The 15490-nt window shown below is 45.6% G+C and overlaps 1 protein-coding gene across 2 annotated transcripts in view; it reads left to right on the forward strand.

The window, feature by feature from the left end:
- SMCHD1 (structural maintenance of chromosomes flexible hinge domain containing 1) overlaps nt 1-15490 on the forward strand; it is a 397862-nt gene that overhangs the window by 141110 nt on the left and 241262 nt on the right. For both annotated transcript variants that reach the window (XM_088469636.1, XM_088469637.1), the window contains exons 22-24: nt 3742-3814; nt 8427-8566; nt 8751-8885. In XM_088469636.1, the coding sequence (XP_088325762.1) occupies nt 3742-3814; nt 8427-8566; nt 8751-8885 (348 nt within the window). The remainder of the gene's footprint in view (nt 1-3741; nt 3815-8426; nt 8567-8750; nt 8886-15490) is intronic.

Genomic DNA, 15490 nt, shown 5'->3' on the forward strand with positions numbered 1-15490 from the left:
TAGGTGAGGAACATCCATTTTAACTTATTCAAAATGGTTTCATCCAAAAAAAAATAATTTTTTTTTTCTTTTAAAGATTTTTTTCAAAAAAATAGTTTTTTCAAATGCCGGAACTTCGGAAACATTGCGACGTTCATTTTGAGAACGGATCCAGGCATCAGATATGTAAGGCGAGTGAGGGGGGGTGTTAACTTTTCCCCAGCTGCTGCTCAGTTCTGCAGGTGCTGGGTAGGGGGTCCTGCTTTGCTGACCGATCAGCAGTGATCGGCAGCACAGCAGACAGGGCGAGAGGGTGCTGACAAGCAGAGGGACCGGAAGGTCCCTCTGAGAGCAGCAGCTGCGGGAAGATTCTCTTCCTGCAGCTGCCCTCATGTTTATCTGTCTGGACGAAATTTTACATCCAGTACAGATAAAGAACTGCCTGGTGTGGACAGAATCTTACGTCCATGCCAGGCAAGTGGTTAAAACTCATTCTCCCTAATGTTCTACACCCTGATCAAACAGGATTCATTTGGGGGAGGCTTTCTGTGGTCAATGTTAGAAGAGTTATATCAGCCATCTGTCATGTGCGCTCTGCAGATGATTCCTCCCCACGCATTATAGCCTTGCTAGATGCAGAAAAGGCTTTTGACCTCGTTTCATGGTCTCATCTTTATCATACTCTACAACGATTTGGCTTCCCAGATTCCTTCATTGATATTCTTTGCACACTTTATTCCTCCTCACACTCTCAGCTTTCTTGTAATGGATTCTCTCATCCCTATTTCTGATTTGTAGAGGTACGAGACAGGGCTGTCCTCTCTCTCCACTTCTCATTGCCATAGCAAATTGAGCTTCTAGCTTATAGCCATTCGTTCATCACCTCTAATAAAAGGAATTAGTGTGAAAGGTTGATCTTAGAGTCACTCTTTTTGCTGATGATATGTTGCTATTCCTTTCTGACCCATGTCATACACTCCCAGTGGTAATGGATATCATAAATTAATTTGGTCTTGCTTCAGGTTACAAGATTAATATAGCCAAATCTGAGATCTTAAATGTTAGTGGGAATTTTTCTTGCCCTCTCGAGGACTCGGACATATCCTAATTTCCAGTAACCACTACTCAAATTCAATATCTAGGTGTGAATGTTACAGCAGATCTCTCTACACTTTACAAAGCAAATTTCTCTCCAGTTATTTCTAAAGTCACGTTAATGCTTGAGAATTGGAAATCTCTACCTCTCTCTTTACTGGGTAGGATGGCAGTTATAAAAAGTATCATTTTTCCAAAGAGCTATTTTATTCAGATGTTGCCCATCGCATTGACTAAGGTTGATGTTCCAAAACTTGAAAAAGTTGTTTAAAATTGAAGGCTACACGTGGTGATGGTGGGTTAGTTGCTCCAGACCTTGCTTCTTATTGAACCCTATTCTCCAAGTTCCCTTTTACATTCTAAAATCTCAGATGTTCTAGTCTCTATCTTGTCCCATTTTATGTTTAAAGATACTTACTTTGCTTGGTTGGCCAACAATAACAATCTTAATAGAAATCACTTATTCAGATTTATACCATTATGGGGTAATCCATCTTTTCCTCCGTCTTTAGCAAATAGAAATTTTCTTGCGTGGAGGAATAAAGGTCTAACCTGCTCTTTTAAAGTTGTTGACCCAGAAGGCTCTCTATATTAATTTATAGAACTCCAACGAAAATGTAATCTCCCTTACCACCATTTCTACATATATCTACAAGTAAGGCACTATCTATATCTTCTGTTTCTCACTTAACTTCTCCCAATCTGAATCCTGATTACTTAGATTCTCTTCTAAGCCTCCTATAAACTAATTCATTTAGGACTAAATATTTGTACACTCATCTTTTACCCAAAATTCCCTCCTCAAAATGGGCAGTCCTAGTTGCAAAATGGCGGTTGGGTATACCGGAGATAACAGACCTGATGGACTTAACTTCTCACTCTGAAATTACCTTACGTCGCTTAAGTTCAGCGTACTTACAAGAAGTACACATACGCACTATTCATAGAGCCTACATAACCCCTGCCCAAAGACGACATATGTCATCAACTGAGACGGTTGTGTGGGTGAAGTGTGGATTCCATTCAGCTCATTTTATTCACTGTATGTAGGAGTGTCGTAAATTAAAAAATTCTGGAATAAACTTATCGACTGTGTTAATGCAGGCTTTTCACTTAGAGTACGACCTGATCTACAGGCTTGTTTGTTTTCCGCATTTCAAAACTGGGACCTGGGCTTCCTCAAAACGAGCATTCTACCACTTTTGACCATTCTAATGACTATAGGGAAGAATATTATACTTGTACATTGGACAGTTAGAGCAGCTCCTACTCTTATGGAAGTAAAACAGAAAATTTTACAGCTCCTCTATTTTGACAGACGCTCTACTTTCCTGAATGTTAATAAAGGGGCAGAGAAATTCTACAAAAAATGGGAAATTTATATAGATAAACTAGATACAAATACTCAAAATTATATCGCTAAGCTTTTTGGGTCCACTGAGTGGGTGCTACTTAAACGTCTTTCAAATACTTCGGGTTGACCATTTATCTCAGGAGGGCAGTAAATAAGTGTAAATTTATCTGTTAAATTTAGTGCCATCTATGATACCTGATTATTGAGATTCATACCTATATTACTGATTCTTTTAGCTAGAACAACTGCTCTATACCCCTCCCTCCCTTCTACCCTCGTGTCTTACTCCTCCCTTCATGTTTAACATCCACCCCTTTTTTTTTTATATTTTTTAGATTTACCCCTATTCGTAAATATTTTCATTGATGTTTTTCTGTTTATTATCTTTGTACAATGTCATTTACTGGGTCACATCAACAGATCTACTACTATACTTGTATTATTATCATAATCTATATATATTTTCCCTGTATATGCTGTATAGTGTGACATCATCTTGTCTATCCATTGTTTTTTGGCATTGTATAACAAATATAACTCTGTTTTATATTGCTGAACTCGTTACTTTTTTAATGACAAACTAAAAAAAATTATAAAAAAAAAAAAAAGAATATAATATTCATATATACATATTGATTGATTAATAATTAGTCTACAGATAATTGTTATTAATTTACACACACTCTAACAGCCAATAAGAGAAATCTGAACTTGAGATAATTTTGGCGAAAAGAACAAAGTAAAACTGAACCCGCACATCTGTAAAAAAAAAAAAAGTCCTAAAAAAAAATATTTATTAATATATATAATATATACACACACACAGAGTTTTGTATGCTTGGCACTCTGGATGATCCACAGTAATGGTAGGCCGCCAGGCTTCTTTCTACCTTCCCCTTCCCCTGATAAGTACCCTGATGCACTTGTTGGGTTTTATATGACCTTTTTTGGATGTATTTTTTGGTTGCTATATTAAAATACATTAGGTTTTAATTTTTCCATAATGGTGTGCGGATCTATTCTTTCTGTATGCTTTAACTTGTTGAGCTGGAAAGGAGACACTATTATTAACCATTGAGATCCAGCACCTGCCGTATATGCTCTGGAAGTGTGTGCGATTTGTTAGTATGTTGCTATATACATATATTTTTATGTCTTTCATTATCGAGCGTAAAAGGACAATTTGACTTGATGGAGTCAACACAATTTCTAGTCCCTGTCATCATAACAACATCATATTACAAATTACTGTCGCTCTTAAGTCCTGTTTGTATTCATCAGATGTGTCAGCTGAAAGCTTTGTTTCTCAACAGAATTTCACTCTGAAAGTGACTCTGCCTGGTTTAAAAGAAGACAATCAGATGGTGAATTTAAAGTTGTTACCTGGTATGTATGTTTTTGGGTATAAGACTTGCTGCCCTTTTACTATATTCCGTATATTCATGTTGCACTATTCATTGAGCACTGTTTTTGTAATAATATTTTGAATCTTTATGCCACTGTAATAATATCTCTAATACATGGTGAAGATTTGCTTTAAAAATAACACTGCAATTATTTGCAACTCATCCTCTGCCAGTTACAAAATGGTGTAATAATGGGTCTATTACCTGATATAGTAGATATAAGGCTTGATCTAGAGTTATACTCTTAGCAGTAGCAGCTATTGTAAAATGATGCTAGTACCGCAGGAAATGTCTTGTGTAAATTGATACCTTCTGACAAATTCTGTGTTCTACTGCTGAGTACGAGGATCACTATCGAGCAGACATTGGCCATCTGTGTAAAACCTAAGCTTGATCAGAATGGGCACTGGATCTCATCTGCCTGGGCCAGGTAATCTATGTTAGGAGATGCAGACCCTGACCTCGCTGTGTCTGGGATACAGGCTATCTCCGCCCCATCCCCAGCCCCCAAACATCTGCAATCTGTAAAACAGTCCGTAGCTTTTTAGACACTCTGACTGGAGCCGCAGCTGCATCGCAGCACATGCTCACTGCGCATGGCCAGACAAACCACCATCAGAGTTATACACAATCCATTGGGTTTGCGTACAACTCTGTATCAGGCCCGTAGATTAGGAAACTATTTTCTATTCCTCACATTTAAGTCCCCTTGCTGTGAGTAATAAATAGTTATGAAATTCATTGGTCTGTCTGGCCGCCTATGACTGTGTTTCCCAACCTCTGTCCTCAAAGCATTTTGCACAGATGGCTAATTCAAAATAACTGTATTAAGACACCTGTGTTCAAGTATGGCTATCCCTAAAACCTGGACTGTGAGTGTGCCTTGAGGGCCGTGGTTGGGAACCCCTGGGTTATGCATACAGACACGCCTGCACTGATTGGGATGAAACCAACGCGAGTTGGTCCACTTGGATACTGACCAGATTTTAGGTGGGTTTGGGATTCAGGTCAGACCTCCCGTTGGTGTATGGTGAGCACAACTTTGACTTTGGGAGCCTGTTCTGAGCCTTCCACTGGATGAATTTTTGACAAAAACTGCACAGAGAAATTTATATGCTGTAGTGAAATCACTACACTTCGTGGTGCTAATTGTGTTAAAATGTAATTAAACAACACCAGCTGCAGGTAAAAGGTCTAGTTAGGACCAAAAAGAATAAAAGGAGCTACAAAAATCTTGATTAGCTATGCTAGGTGATACAAAATAATCCCATTTAATAAAAGATAATAAATAATAAATCAATTATTGCTTTCTATTTTGGACAAAGGAGGCTTGTCTATAATTAAAAAAATTAGTTTAATCACATAAACATCTAAATAACATAGAAATTAATAAAATGCAGATAAAAACACAATATAGCAGCATATTTTAAGAACCAATAATTAACCCATTAATAATCAAATGGGATAGAAATCAATTGCTAGGTAGGCTATACATTCAATGCTGTTCAGTCACCACTTCTGTGTGAGAATAGTAAGTGTTCACAGCTGAGTGAGCATTTGATTGCTACAAATAAATGTATCAGTTGGCTTAAAATAAGTAACAAATTTGTTGCAATTGTAGTGTTCTCACAGACCAAGCCTGGAGCTAGCTCTCCGTGGTTAGCAGTGATATACTGGCGTCCCAGTTAAAATCACATTAATCCTGCCGCTGTATAAATGCAGTATTACCTCAGTCCAAGTGGGCTGGTGTATATTCACCTTCTGAAGTCTCCAGCTCCCTGTTTAAGCGTGGCCACGCTGGGATGTTTGGAGCCGGATAATATCCCCTGTGCAGGGTAATCAACCTCTGCTAGTGGGCAGAGGTTGACGCTGTGTGTAATATAAAACAGCTACTCCTGTTCACACTCTTGCGGACTAGATGGTAGTATCCATGCAGAGACAGCTGACAGGCAGCGGAGAGGGAGAACGGTGCTTGCAGCAGTGATGTCCGCTGTTGCTGTGATAGCCGGCCCGTAGCACTCAGACTCTTGGATAGTACAGCGGTTTCTCAGGCTTGTCTGGATCAAAAGTATCCTGGAGGGTGAAAGGTAAACGCATTTCATCCTATAGGATGCCAGGACTTTCTCAAGATTACAAACAGAAAATGGCAGCTGCTCAATCAATCTGGCAGTATTATTCAGGTGCATGAAAGGAAGGGCTCATGCCAAGTAGAAAAAAAGTTTTTTTTTAACCCCCTATTGTTCCTCAGCACACTGAATTATACTTGCAACAATATATGAAAAGTATATGGTAATAGGCATTCAGAGATATTAGTTGCATGCATTTGCAAATACATGGGAAGCTGCCTTTCATGCACCTGAATAATACTGCCAGATTGATTGAGCAGCTTCCATTTTGTGTTTGTTATGAGATGCATGAATGAGCCAGTATTAGGAGGGCATGCTGGTTCTAGTAATGCTAGTTGGAGTTCCCAGGGGTGACTTCCAGGTAAGCTGGCTCTTAATTTGGATGCATTTATGTAAGTGCCTTTATCATGAGGCCTTACATTTTGTCAAAATATATGTGCCTTTATTCAGCGGCAGGATTAATGTGATTTTAACTGGGACGCCAGTATATCACTGCTAACCACGGAGAGCTAGCTTCAGGCTTGGTCTGTAAGAACACTACAATTGCAACAAATGTGTTACTTATATTAAGCCATCTGATACATTTATTTGTAGCAATCAAATGCTCACTCAGCTGTGAACACTGACTATTCTCACACACAAGTGGTGACTGAACAGCATTGAATGTAAAGCCTACCTAGTAATTGATTTCTATCCCATATGATTATTAATGGGTTAATTATTGGTTCTTAAAATAGGCTGCTATATTGATTGTTTTTATCTGCATTTTATTAATTTCTATGTTTATATGTTTATGCAATGAAACTAATTTTTTGAATTGTAGACAAGCCTCCTGTGTCCAAAATAGAAAGCAATCATTGATTTATTATTTATTATCTTTTATTAAATGGGATTATTTTGTATCACCTAGCGCAGCTAATCAAGATTTTTAAAAACTGCACATAGTGGTAACATTGGATCCCAGGGGACATAGTAGGTGGTTGAGGTTCTGGTCGGACCTCCCGTTGGTGTACGCTGGGCAGAACTTTGACCCAGAGACGCTGGGCAGAACTTTGACCGGGGTAGCTTGTTCTGGACCTTCCACTGGATGAATATGGACGACATCACATAATAAAATGTAATCCCGGGCAACACCAGGTACTTCAGCTAGTGATAATATATTTTAGATGGGTTGACTATCCAAATTATAAAGAAAAAGTAATCAATATGTTAAATCCGGGAGGGAGCAGCTAGGTCGGTATAACAGAGGGGCGTGGACGGGGACATTACCCAGCATTAGGGGCAAAGCAGCAGTGTGACCACATGATTGCATCATTGTGGCCCCGTCCCTGCTAAACAATGTTGAGATTACCGACGTTGTGACCATGGTAGCGAGATTGGGGGGGCAGAGGAGGCCAAGGGTAGTTGGCCTGGCTGGGAGACTTGCCCGCTTTGTTCAGCGCCTGGAAGTGCCACCCAATTTTCGGGAGCCTCCCGGCCGTTCCAGGTGACTAGGCAAGCATGTCAAACAGTTTTCAAGCAATGAATTCTGCTTACAGATTGCATAAAATTCTTTTGGCAACTTTTGTCACCTGGAATATAAATATATTCGACACAATACTGATTTCCATTCTTTGCTTATGAATTAGAAATACAGCCATGATTTGGCTTCCTGTTAATTACAGTGAGGGCCCCAGTTTGCACTTTCAAGAGACCTGGGTGTATATATAATAGACAGGGCTGGCTCGAGGGCATTTCGACCAGTGCGGCCAAATGGGGCACTACCCCATAAAGGCACAGTGCAGCTGCCGCCTAGGGTTTGGGGCCGGGCAGAGTTTAGTAGCTGGATGCTCTGCCTCTTTCTTCCCCACAACACTTCAGGCTCTGCCTGCCTTCTCCCTCCAGAGTCCCCACAGCCCTCCACTGGGGAAGGGGGAGTAAGCCAAAAAATTCTTGCACAGGGTGCTACTCCACCCGGAGGCAACCCTGGTAATAGGTTACAAGATTAGTGATCCGGCTCATTCTCAATGATTAAGGCTGTAGATTTAAAGCAGCAATAATGCAAATTAAAAGGCAAAACCAGCTTTGTTACATTACATATACCCCTTGTTGTGAAACCTAAACAAGTGAAAACTCTAAAAGCACTGTGAACATCAATTAATATAAGGGGAAACAACAGATCGTATTGTGTTAAACTGTTTTAGCATGTAAAATGTGTGTATGCAGTGAACTTTAATTCAGAAAAAATATTTACATATATACTGTAATACTGTACTGTAATATAAGCCAAGAAGAGACTACTTTGACATTGCATTATTGTATCCAGGAACATTTTGTGGACAGTATCCAGCAAATGGGCTCTTTGAATTGTATTAGAGAATGAGCGGGCTAGGTAATAAAGAAATATATAAATGAGTAGTTACTCTCACATTAATATATTACACCACGTTTTACCTGTAACATTTGGTTTTTTACCTTATTTTGTAGGATCACCAAAATGTCTTAAAGTGACACCAAGTACTGATGCTCTCATTATTGACAATGGATCATCTTTTCCCTTTCGGGTTGAAATCTTAGATGAGGCAGGAAATATTACGTATCAGCCTAAGCTACATGTCCATTGTAAGGTAAATATATAACATGTCCACATTCTAATACTTTATGTATCTGTTAAACCATCAGTTTAAATCAGTGTACAATATGTAATGTTTATTACATAATTATTTCAATAGTCTATTTTACTCTTTTTTTTTTTTTTCATTTATTTACATTTTCTTTACTAAATTGCATTATTTTTTTTCTTGCCCATAGTTTACAGGAGCACCAAATCTCCCTGTTTATAGTCTGGATTGCAGCAATACTGGAACTGGTATTTTGACAGGACGCCCTATTCGAGTTCAAAACCTAAAGAAAGTGCAAAATTTGAAAGCCAAAATTGAAATTCCTGTAAGTATGTTCTTTATTAAATATCTCAATGCAGTGGTTTCAAGGTGATTATGCAACTAATCTGATTGCAAAATAGCTTGTTATTGGCGGATATGTACACAAACTGAATTTTTATAATCTTGAATTTTTGATTATTTGCATTAATGTGAACTATGCTTGTTTACTAATTAAACATACACATTCTCAAGTACTAGGCGACCAAAACTGTAAAAGTTTACCTTTCCCAGCAATCTTATGGATCAGTTTGTATTGTTTTGATTTTTCAAACAGCACACATAAAAACTGAAATTTTCTACTTCAGGGTCCATAGGGTATCCACAGGATACCTTGGGGTATAGGTGTGACGTCAGTCGCAGGGCACCAAAGAGTTAAGCTTTCAGCCTCCCAGGATGCACTAGGTCCCCCTCCTATACCCCGCCCCCGGGCCAAGGCACCTCAGTTTAGTTTGGTGCCCGGCCGGAGTCGGGTGCACCTGTTGGAGTGGGGGCTAGAAGAGCCCCTGAAGCTTATTCTTCATGCAGCTGTGGCTGCACAACTGGATGTACAGCATGGACAGTCAGTCCTGACGTCCATGCTGTCTTCCCTACACCCCGCCGGTACCAGAACGCCGGTACTGATCCGGGGATGCTGGTGGGCGTCTGGGGTCACAGCTAGCGGTGACCCCAGATGCTCCGGACCATGGCCGAATTCAAGGGGGACAGAGGTAAGCAGCGGGGTCCCGCGGTGGGTCCCCGCTGATCACATGGTCCTAAGTCCCCAGGCAGGGGGCTCCCTGGGGACTGGCTGCAGCGTGGAGCCAGGCGACCAACCTGCGCTTCCACTACCCCCTGGGACAGCGGACCGCAGCAGAGCGGTAGCGCTGCGGCGTCCCAGGGGTTAAATGCATGCCAGGGGAGCGCGCCTTCCCTGTCTCACAGCCGGCGCCTCCCCCGCTGCACACAGCCCTCTCTGCATGCTGCCGACTGGTCCTGTGGCAGCGCTCCTCCCCCAGGCCAGCCTCCTCTCTGCTCCTCGGCGGCCATCTTCTCCAGAATGCATGGTGAACGCTGCTGGAAGCGCTGGATGGAAGCATCGTGGTCTGGGTCCCCCCGCATACCTCTCCTCCGCTGTGGTCAGGTCTGTGTATGCAGCGCTGTGTCCTACCAGGCCCTGTGTCTGTGTAGTTGAGTGATCAGCGCTGTTAGTGCAGGAATTGTTATTTCTCTGCATTGTATGTGACTGTGCTAGCGCTGCTGCCTGTAATCTTTTCTTCATCTAAACTGTCAGCTTTATTACTGTCCCTGTTCTTTCTGCTAAAGCCCTTGCGGTGCGGTGCTGCAGGGTGGTCTCTCGCCTATTTAATACTTAATTGGTGAGAGAGGTCACATACGTGGTGCCATCATGTCTGAAAGTGATTTTCCCCTCCGGCTACAGTGTACCACGTGCAAAGTACCGTTAGCGGAGGGGGAGGGTAGCGCGGAGGGCCTTTGCCGGCAGTGTTTGTCCATGGCGCGGCCTATTACGGTTACAGCACCGGTACAGGAGCCGCCCTGGGCTTGTTTCGCTCAGGCGTTAACAGCTTTAGTGGGCCAGTTAGCTCCGCAGCCCGCGTTTACTCCGATGGGTTTGTCCCAGCAGTCTGTGGTGTCGTCACCCATGCAGGGGTTCCCACGACAATTGGTGGTACCCCACAGTCTCCCTATTTCCCCGCTCCCGGGTTCTCAGGAGCCAGCGTGGGTTAACTCCCTGACGAGTTCTGTACAGCACTTGTCGGATGTGTTGCAAGGGGAGTCTGTGATGCGGCCTCATAAACGGCCGGTGGCGTCTCTGTCCGCTCCTTATGAGGATGACGAAGGGACGTCTGATGATGGGGAGATTCTAGATCCTTACGATCAGGAACCTCTCCATACTAAGGACGCTGATGCTAAGTCCAAAGTATATATTCCTGGACTTATTCGGGCGGTCCGCACAACCTTGGTGATTGAGGACGAAGTTCCCCCAGCGGCTAAATCTAAGTATGCCTTTTTCAAAGATGTGAAGGGCGATGCCACAGTCTTTCCTCTTTCGGGTCAGTTGGTGGACCATTTAGAGGAGGCGTGGAAACAACCTGGCAAAAGATACCAGCCGCAGAGACGCCTGGCGGTGGCTTATCCGTTCGCGGATAATTATTTTGCGAAGTGGGAATCCCCTCCACAGGTGGATTCTCACGTGACCCGTCTTGTCCGTAGTGCCACATTGCCGATGCCATCCATGTCCTCCCTTAAGGATGCTACGGACCGCAAGGTAGAAATCTGCCTGAAGTCCGCTTATTCCCTTGCAGGGGGGGCAGCACGGCCGGCTATGGCCATTTGCTGGGTTGCCAGAGCGATGGAGCGCTGGGCGGATTCATTAGAGGCTTCTTTTGAATCCGACTGTCCGGCCGATCAGGCGGAGTTGATTGGCAATCTCCGTGATTCGGCCACCTACATCAACGAGGCGGCTCTAGACATTAGTACTCTGGTGTCTAGAATTTCTTCAGCAGCGGTAGCTGCTCGTCGCACCTTGTGGCTGCGATCCTGGAAGGCGGACGCAGATTCCAAGAAAAGTCTGGAAGCGTTCTCTTCGGTCCGGATCTGGATAAGATTGTGGCCACGCTGGCGGCAGCCAAATCTGCCTGTCTCCCGTCGGCCGCTGCTCCTTCTGGTTCGGGACCATCGTCCTTTCGGTCATCTAGGGCCCAGGGCAGGCCCAAACCACAGTCGTTTCCTCGACAGGCTGGCCCTAAGAAATCGGTCAAGCCCCGGAAGCAGGCATGGAGTACCAGACGTCCGGCCCCCAAGCCAGATGACAAGCCTGCGGCCTGACGGTCCGGGCCTCCCTTTGGGGGATCCCAGGGTGGGAGGCCGCCTGCTACAGTTCGCCCAGTGTTGGTCGACCACTACGACAGACACTTGGGTTCTGGAGGTGGTTTCTCACGGATACGCCCTCTCCTTCCGGCACAGACCCCCGGCTCGCTTCTTCACCACGGGTCTCCCATCAGACCGGAACAAGGCTACGGAGCTGCGGAAGGTATTGCACACTATGCTCCAGGCTGGAGTTATAGTGGCGGTTCCATTCTCCCAGAGGGGCCAGGGTTTCTATTCAAATCTATTTTTGGTACAGAAACCCAATGGGTCATATCGTCCGATTCTCAACCTCAAAGCACTCAACAAGTCTTTGCGGGTCCCGAAGTTTCGGATGGAGACCCTACGGTCCATCATTCTGGCGCTGGAACCTGGGGACTACTTGGTGTCATTGGACATACAGGACGCTTACCTGCATGTCCCTATTCTTTGGCGCCATCAACAGTTCCTCAGGTTCGCAATCAGCAGCGACCACTTCCAGTTTCGGGCGTTACCTTTTGGCCTGGCAACAGCACCACGTGTTTTCACCAAGGTGATGGCGGTCATGGCGGCTTCTCTGCGGCTGCAGGGAGTCCGCATGTTGCCGTATTTGGACGACCTGTTATTGGTGGCAGGATCTCCAGAGCTCCTGTTACGCCACTTGGACCTGACCATTGCACTGCTGCAACGGCACGGCTGGCTAATCAACTGGCAGAAGTCCACTCTAATCCCGTCTCGGAGGATTCTGCATCTTGGAGCCTTATTGGACTCGGGACAGCAAAGGATCTTCGTGACGGAGGACAAGATCTCTGCTTTACAGTCAAGGGTGCGCAGTTGTCTGCACAGCCGCCGGGTGTCCTTACACTCGGCGATGAGGTTACTGGGCTCCATGGTGTCGGTGTTCGACATGGTGGAATACGCCCAGTTTCACTCCAGACCTCTGCAGCACCTGATCCTGTCCAAGTGGAACGGGCTGACTCAGTCTCTGAAGTCCCAGACGATTGTGCTCACCCAGGAGGTTCGCCTGTCCCTTACGTGGTGGTTACAGACGACCCACCTCAACAAGGGACGTCCGTTCTGGGTTCCAAATTGGGTCCTGTTGACAACGGACGCCAGTCTTCGGGGCTGGGGAGCAGTTTCGGGTCCACACTTGTTCCAGGGCAGGTGGACGCCGACAGAAGCGGAGCTTCCAATAAATATCTTGGAACTCCGTGCGGTCTTCAATGCTCTCCAGCAGGCACAGCGGTTTCTCCAGGGTCGCCCGGTGCAGGTCCAGTCGGACAACGCTACCACCGTGGCCTACATAAACAGGCAAGGAGGAACTCGCAGTCGGGCGGCTCTCGTAGAGGTCTCTCGGATCCTGGTTTGGGCGGAGCGCAATCTTCCGGCCATATCAGCGGTCTTCATCCCGGGAGTGCTCAATTGGGAGGCGGACTTTCTAAGTCGCCAGGACGTTCATCCGGGGGAATGGTCCCTGCACCCGGACGTTTTTCAACTACTGGTGGACAGGTGGGGTCTTCCAGAAATCGACCTCATGGCGTCCCGGCACAACAACAAGTTGCCGGTGTACGGGTCTCGCACAAGAGACGAAGGGGCGTCTCTGGTGGATGCTCTGTCCGTCCGGTGGACGTTCCGGTTCGCATACCTGTTCCCTCCGGTCTCCCTTCTTCCACGGGTAATCCGGAAATTCAAACAGGAAGGAGGGACGGGACGCTCCTGTTGATAGCTCCCGCGTGGCCCAGACGGCACTGGTTCTCAGACCTTCAGGGTCTGTCCGTGGACATTCCTCTGCGGTTGCCGCTACGACCGGACCTTCTGTCTCAGGGTCCTTGCCTTCACCCGGACCTGACTCGGCTGTCTTTGACGGCGTGGCTGTTGAGACGGCCATGCTGAGGTCCCGGGGGTTTTCCAGCTCTGTGGTGCGTACCATGTTGCGAGCTCGGAAACCGTCTTCCGCGAGGATATACCATCGCGTGTGGCATACGTTCTTCCAGTGGTGTCGACCGAGAGGTTATGCACCGCGGGAGTTTCGTCTGTCTCGGATTCTCGCCTTCCTGCAAGCGGGACTAGATCATGGGCTTCGCCTTGCTTCTTTGAAGGTACAGGTTTCGGCCCTATCTGTCTGGTTTCACCGTAGGATTGCTACAATCCCGGATGTGCGCACCTTTATGCAGGGTGTTCTCCGCATTCAGCCGCCCTTTGTTCCACCTGTGGCGCCTTGGGATTTGGCTGTGGTCCTGAGGGCTCTCCAAGGACCGCCGTTTGAACCACTGGGCTCAGTGGATCTTAAATGGCTAACAGCTAAGACTGTTTTCCTTCTGGCCATTGCTTCGGCCAGACGTGTTTCTGAGTTAGGGGCTCTTTCTTGTAGACCCCCTTTCTTGGTTTTTTATGGTAACAGGGCAGTGCTCCGCACTCGGCCCGAGTTTCTTCCCAAAGTTGTTTCCCAGTTTCATATTAACGAGGAAATAGTTGTTCCGCCCTTTAACTCACCGGGTCTTTCCGTGGGTGAGGCCTCTTTGGATGTTGTGCGGGCCTTAAGGACTTATGTTGACCGCACTTCTTCGTTTAGGAAGTCGGACGCTTTGTTTGTCCTCTTTGGCTTCCGTAAAAAGGGTTGGCCTGCTTCAAAGCAAACTTTGGCAGCCTGGATCCGTATGGCTATTTCTGAAGCTTATCTTCATGAAGGCCTACCGGTCCCTCCTTCTCTGAAGGCTCATTCCACTAGGTCTGTGGGTCCTTCGTGGGCAGCTCGACGTGGTGCCTCGGCAGTTCAGATCTGCAAGGCTGCTACGTGGTCTTCTGTCCATACCTTCGTGAGGTATTACAGGTTTGACACCTTCGCCTCTCAGGATGCTTCCTTCGGGCGGCGGATTCTCCTTTCTGCACAGGAGCGTCCCCACCCTTAAAGGATACTGCTTTGGGACATCCCCAAGGTATCCTGTGGATACCCTATGGACCCTGAAGTAGAAAATATGAGATATGGTAAGAACTTACCCTTGTTATCTCTATTTCTACGAAGTCCATAGGGTTCCACAGGACTCCCGCCCTGTCGCACCTGTGCTGCAGATGGGCTTTGCTCTGGTCACCGGTTTTCCGTCTCCCTCTGGTGAGAATGTGATTCTTGTATGTGTCCAGATCTTTGTTCTCTCTCTTCCTTCTCCTCCTCCGGCCTATGGCTTGGTAACTAACTGAGGTGCCTTGGCCCGGGGGCGGGGTATAGGAGGGGGACCTAGTGCATCCTGGGAGGCTGAAAGCTTAACTCTTTGGTGCCCTGCGACTGACGTCACACCTATACCCCAAGGTATCCTGTGGAACCCTATGGACTTCGTAGAAATAGAGATAACAAGGGTAAGTTCTTACCATATCTCATATTATTTATTTAGATATGCTTGTTTCACACATACAAGCCAAAGTGTTTGTGGGAACCCTTGAAGGAAGTCCATCACAGAGGGTTAAAAATTATGCAAAGAAATACTACTATGTTATAAATCTGCTGTTTATTGAAAAATATGCTTTGACTTCAGTGAAATCATTTACAGACTTCTACCAGACTAAGGCCCTCATTCAGAGCCGGACGCTCTGAGCAGAGCGCTCGCTCTGAATGAGGGCCGTCCTCCATAAAAATGGAGCGTCCTCCTGGACGCTCGTATAGCTGTGGGTCTCCACCCACAGCTCATACGAGCGTGCAGGATGATGGTCGCGATGGTCTTGACCATCGCGACCATCGCCAGTGCGACCAGAAGCCAGTGGTCGAGGTTTTCG

Source organism: Taudactylus pleione, unplaced genomic scaffold (assembly GCF_031769625.1).
Source record: "Taudactylus pleione unplaced genomic scaffold, aTauple2 ptg000093l, whole genome shotgun sequence".
NCBI classification, from domain to species: domain Eukaryota; kingdom Metazoa; phylum Chordata; class Amphibia; order Anura; family Myobatrachidae; genus Taudactylus; species Taudactylus pleione.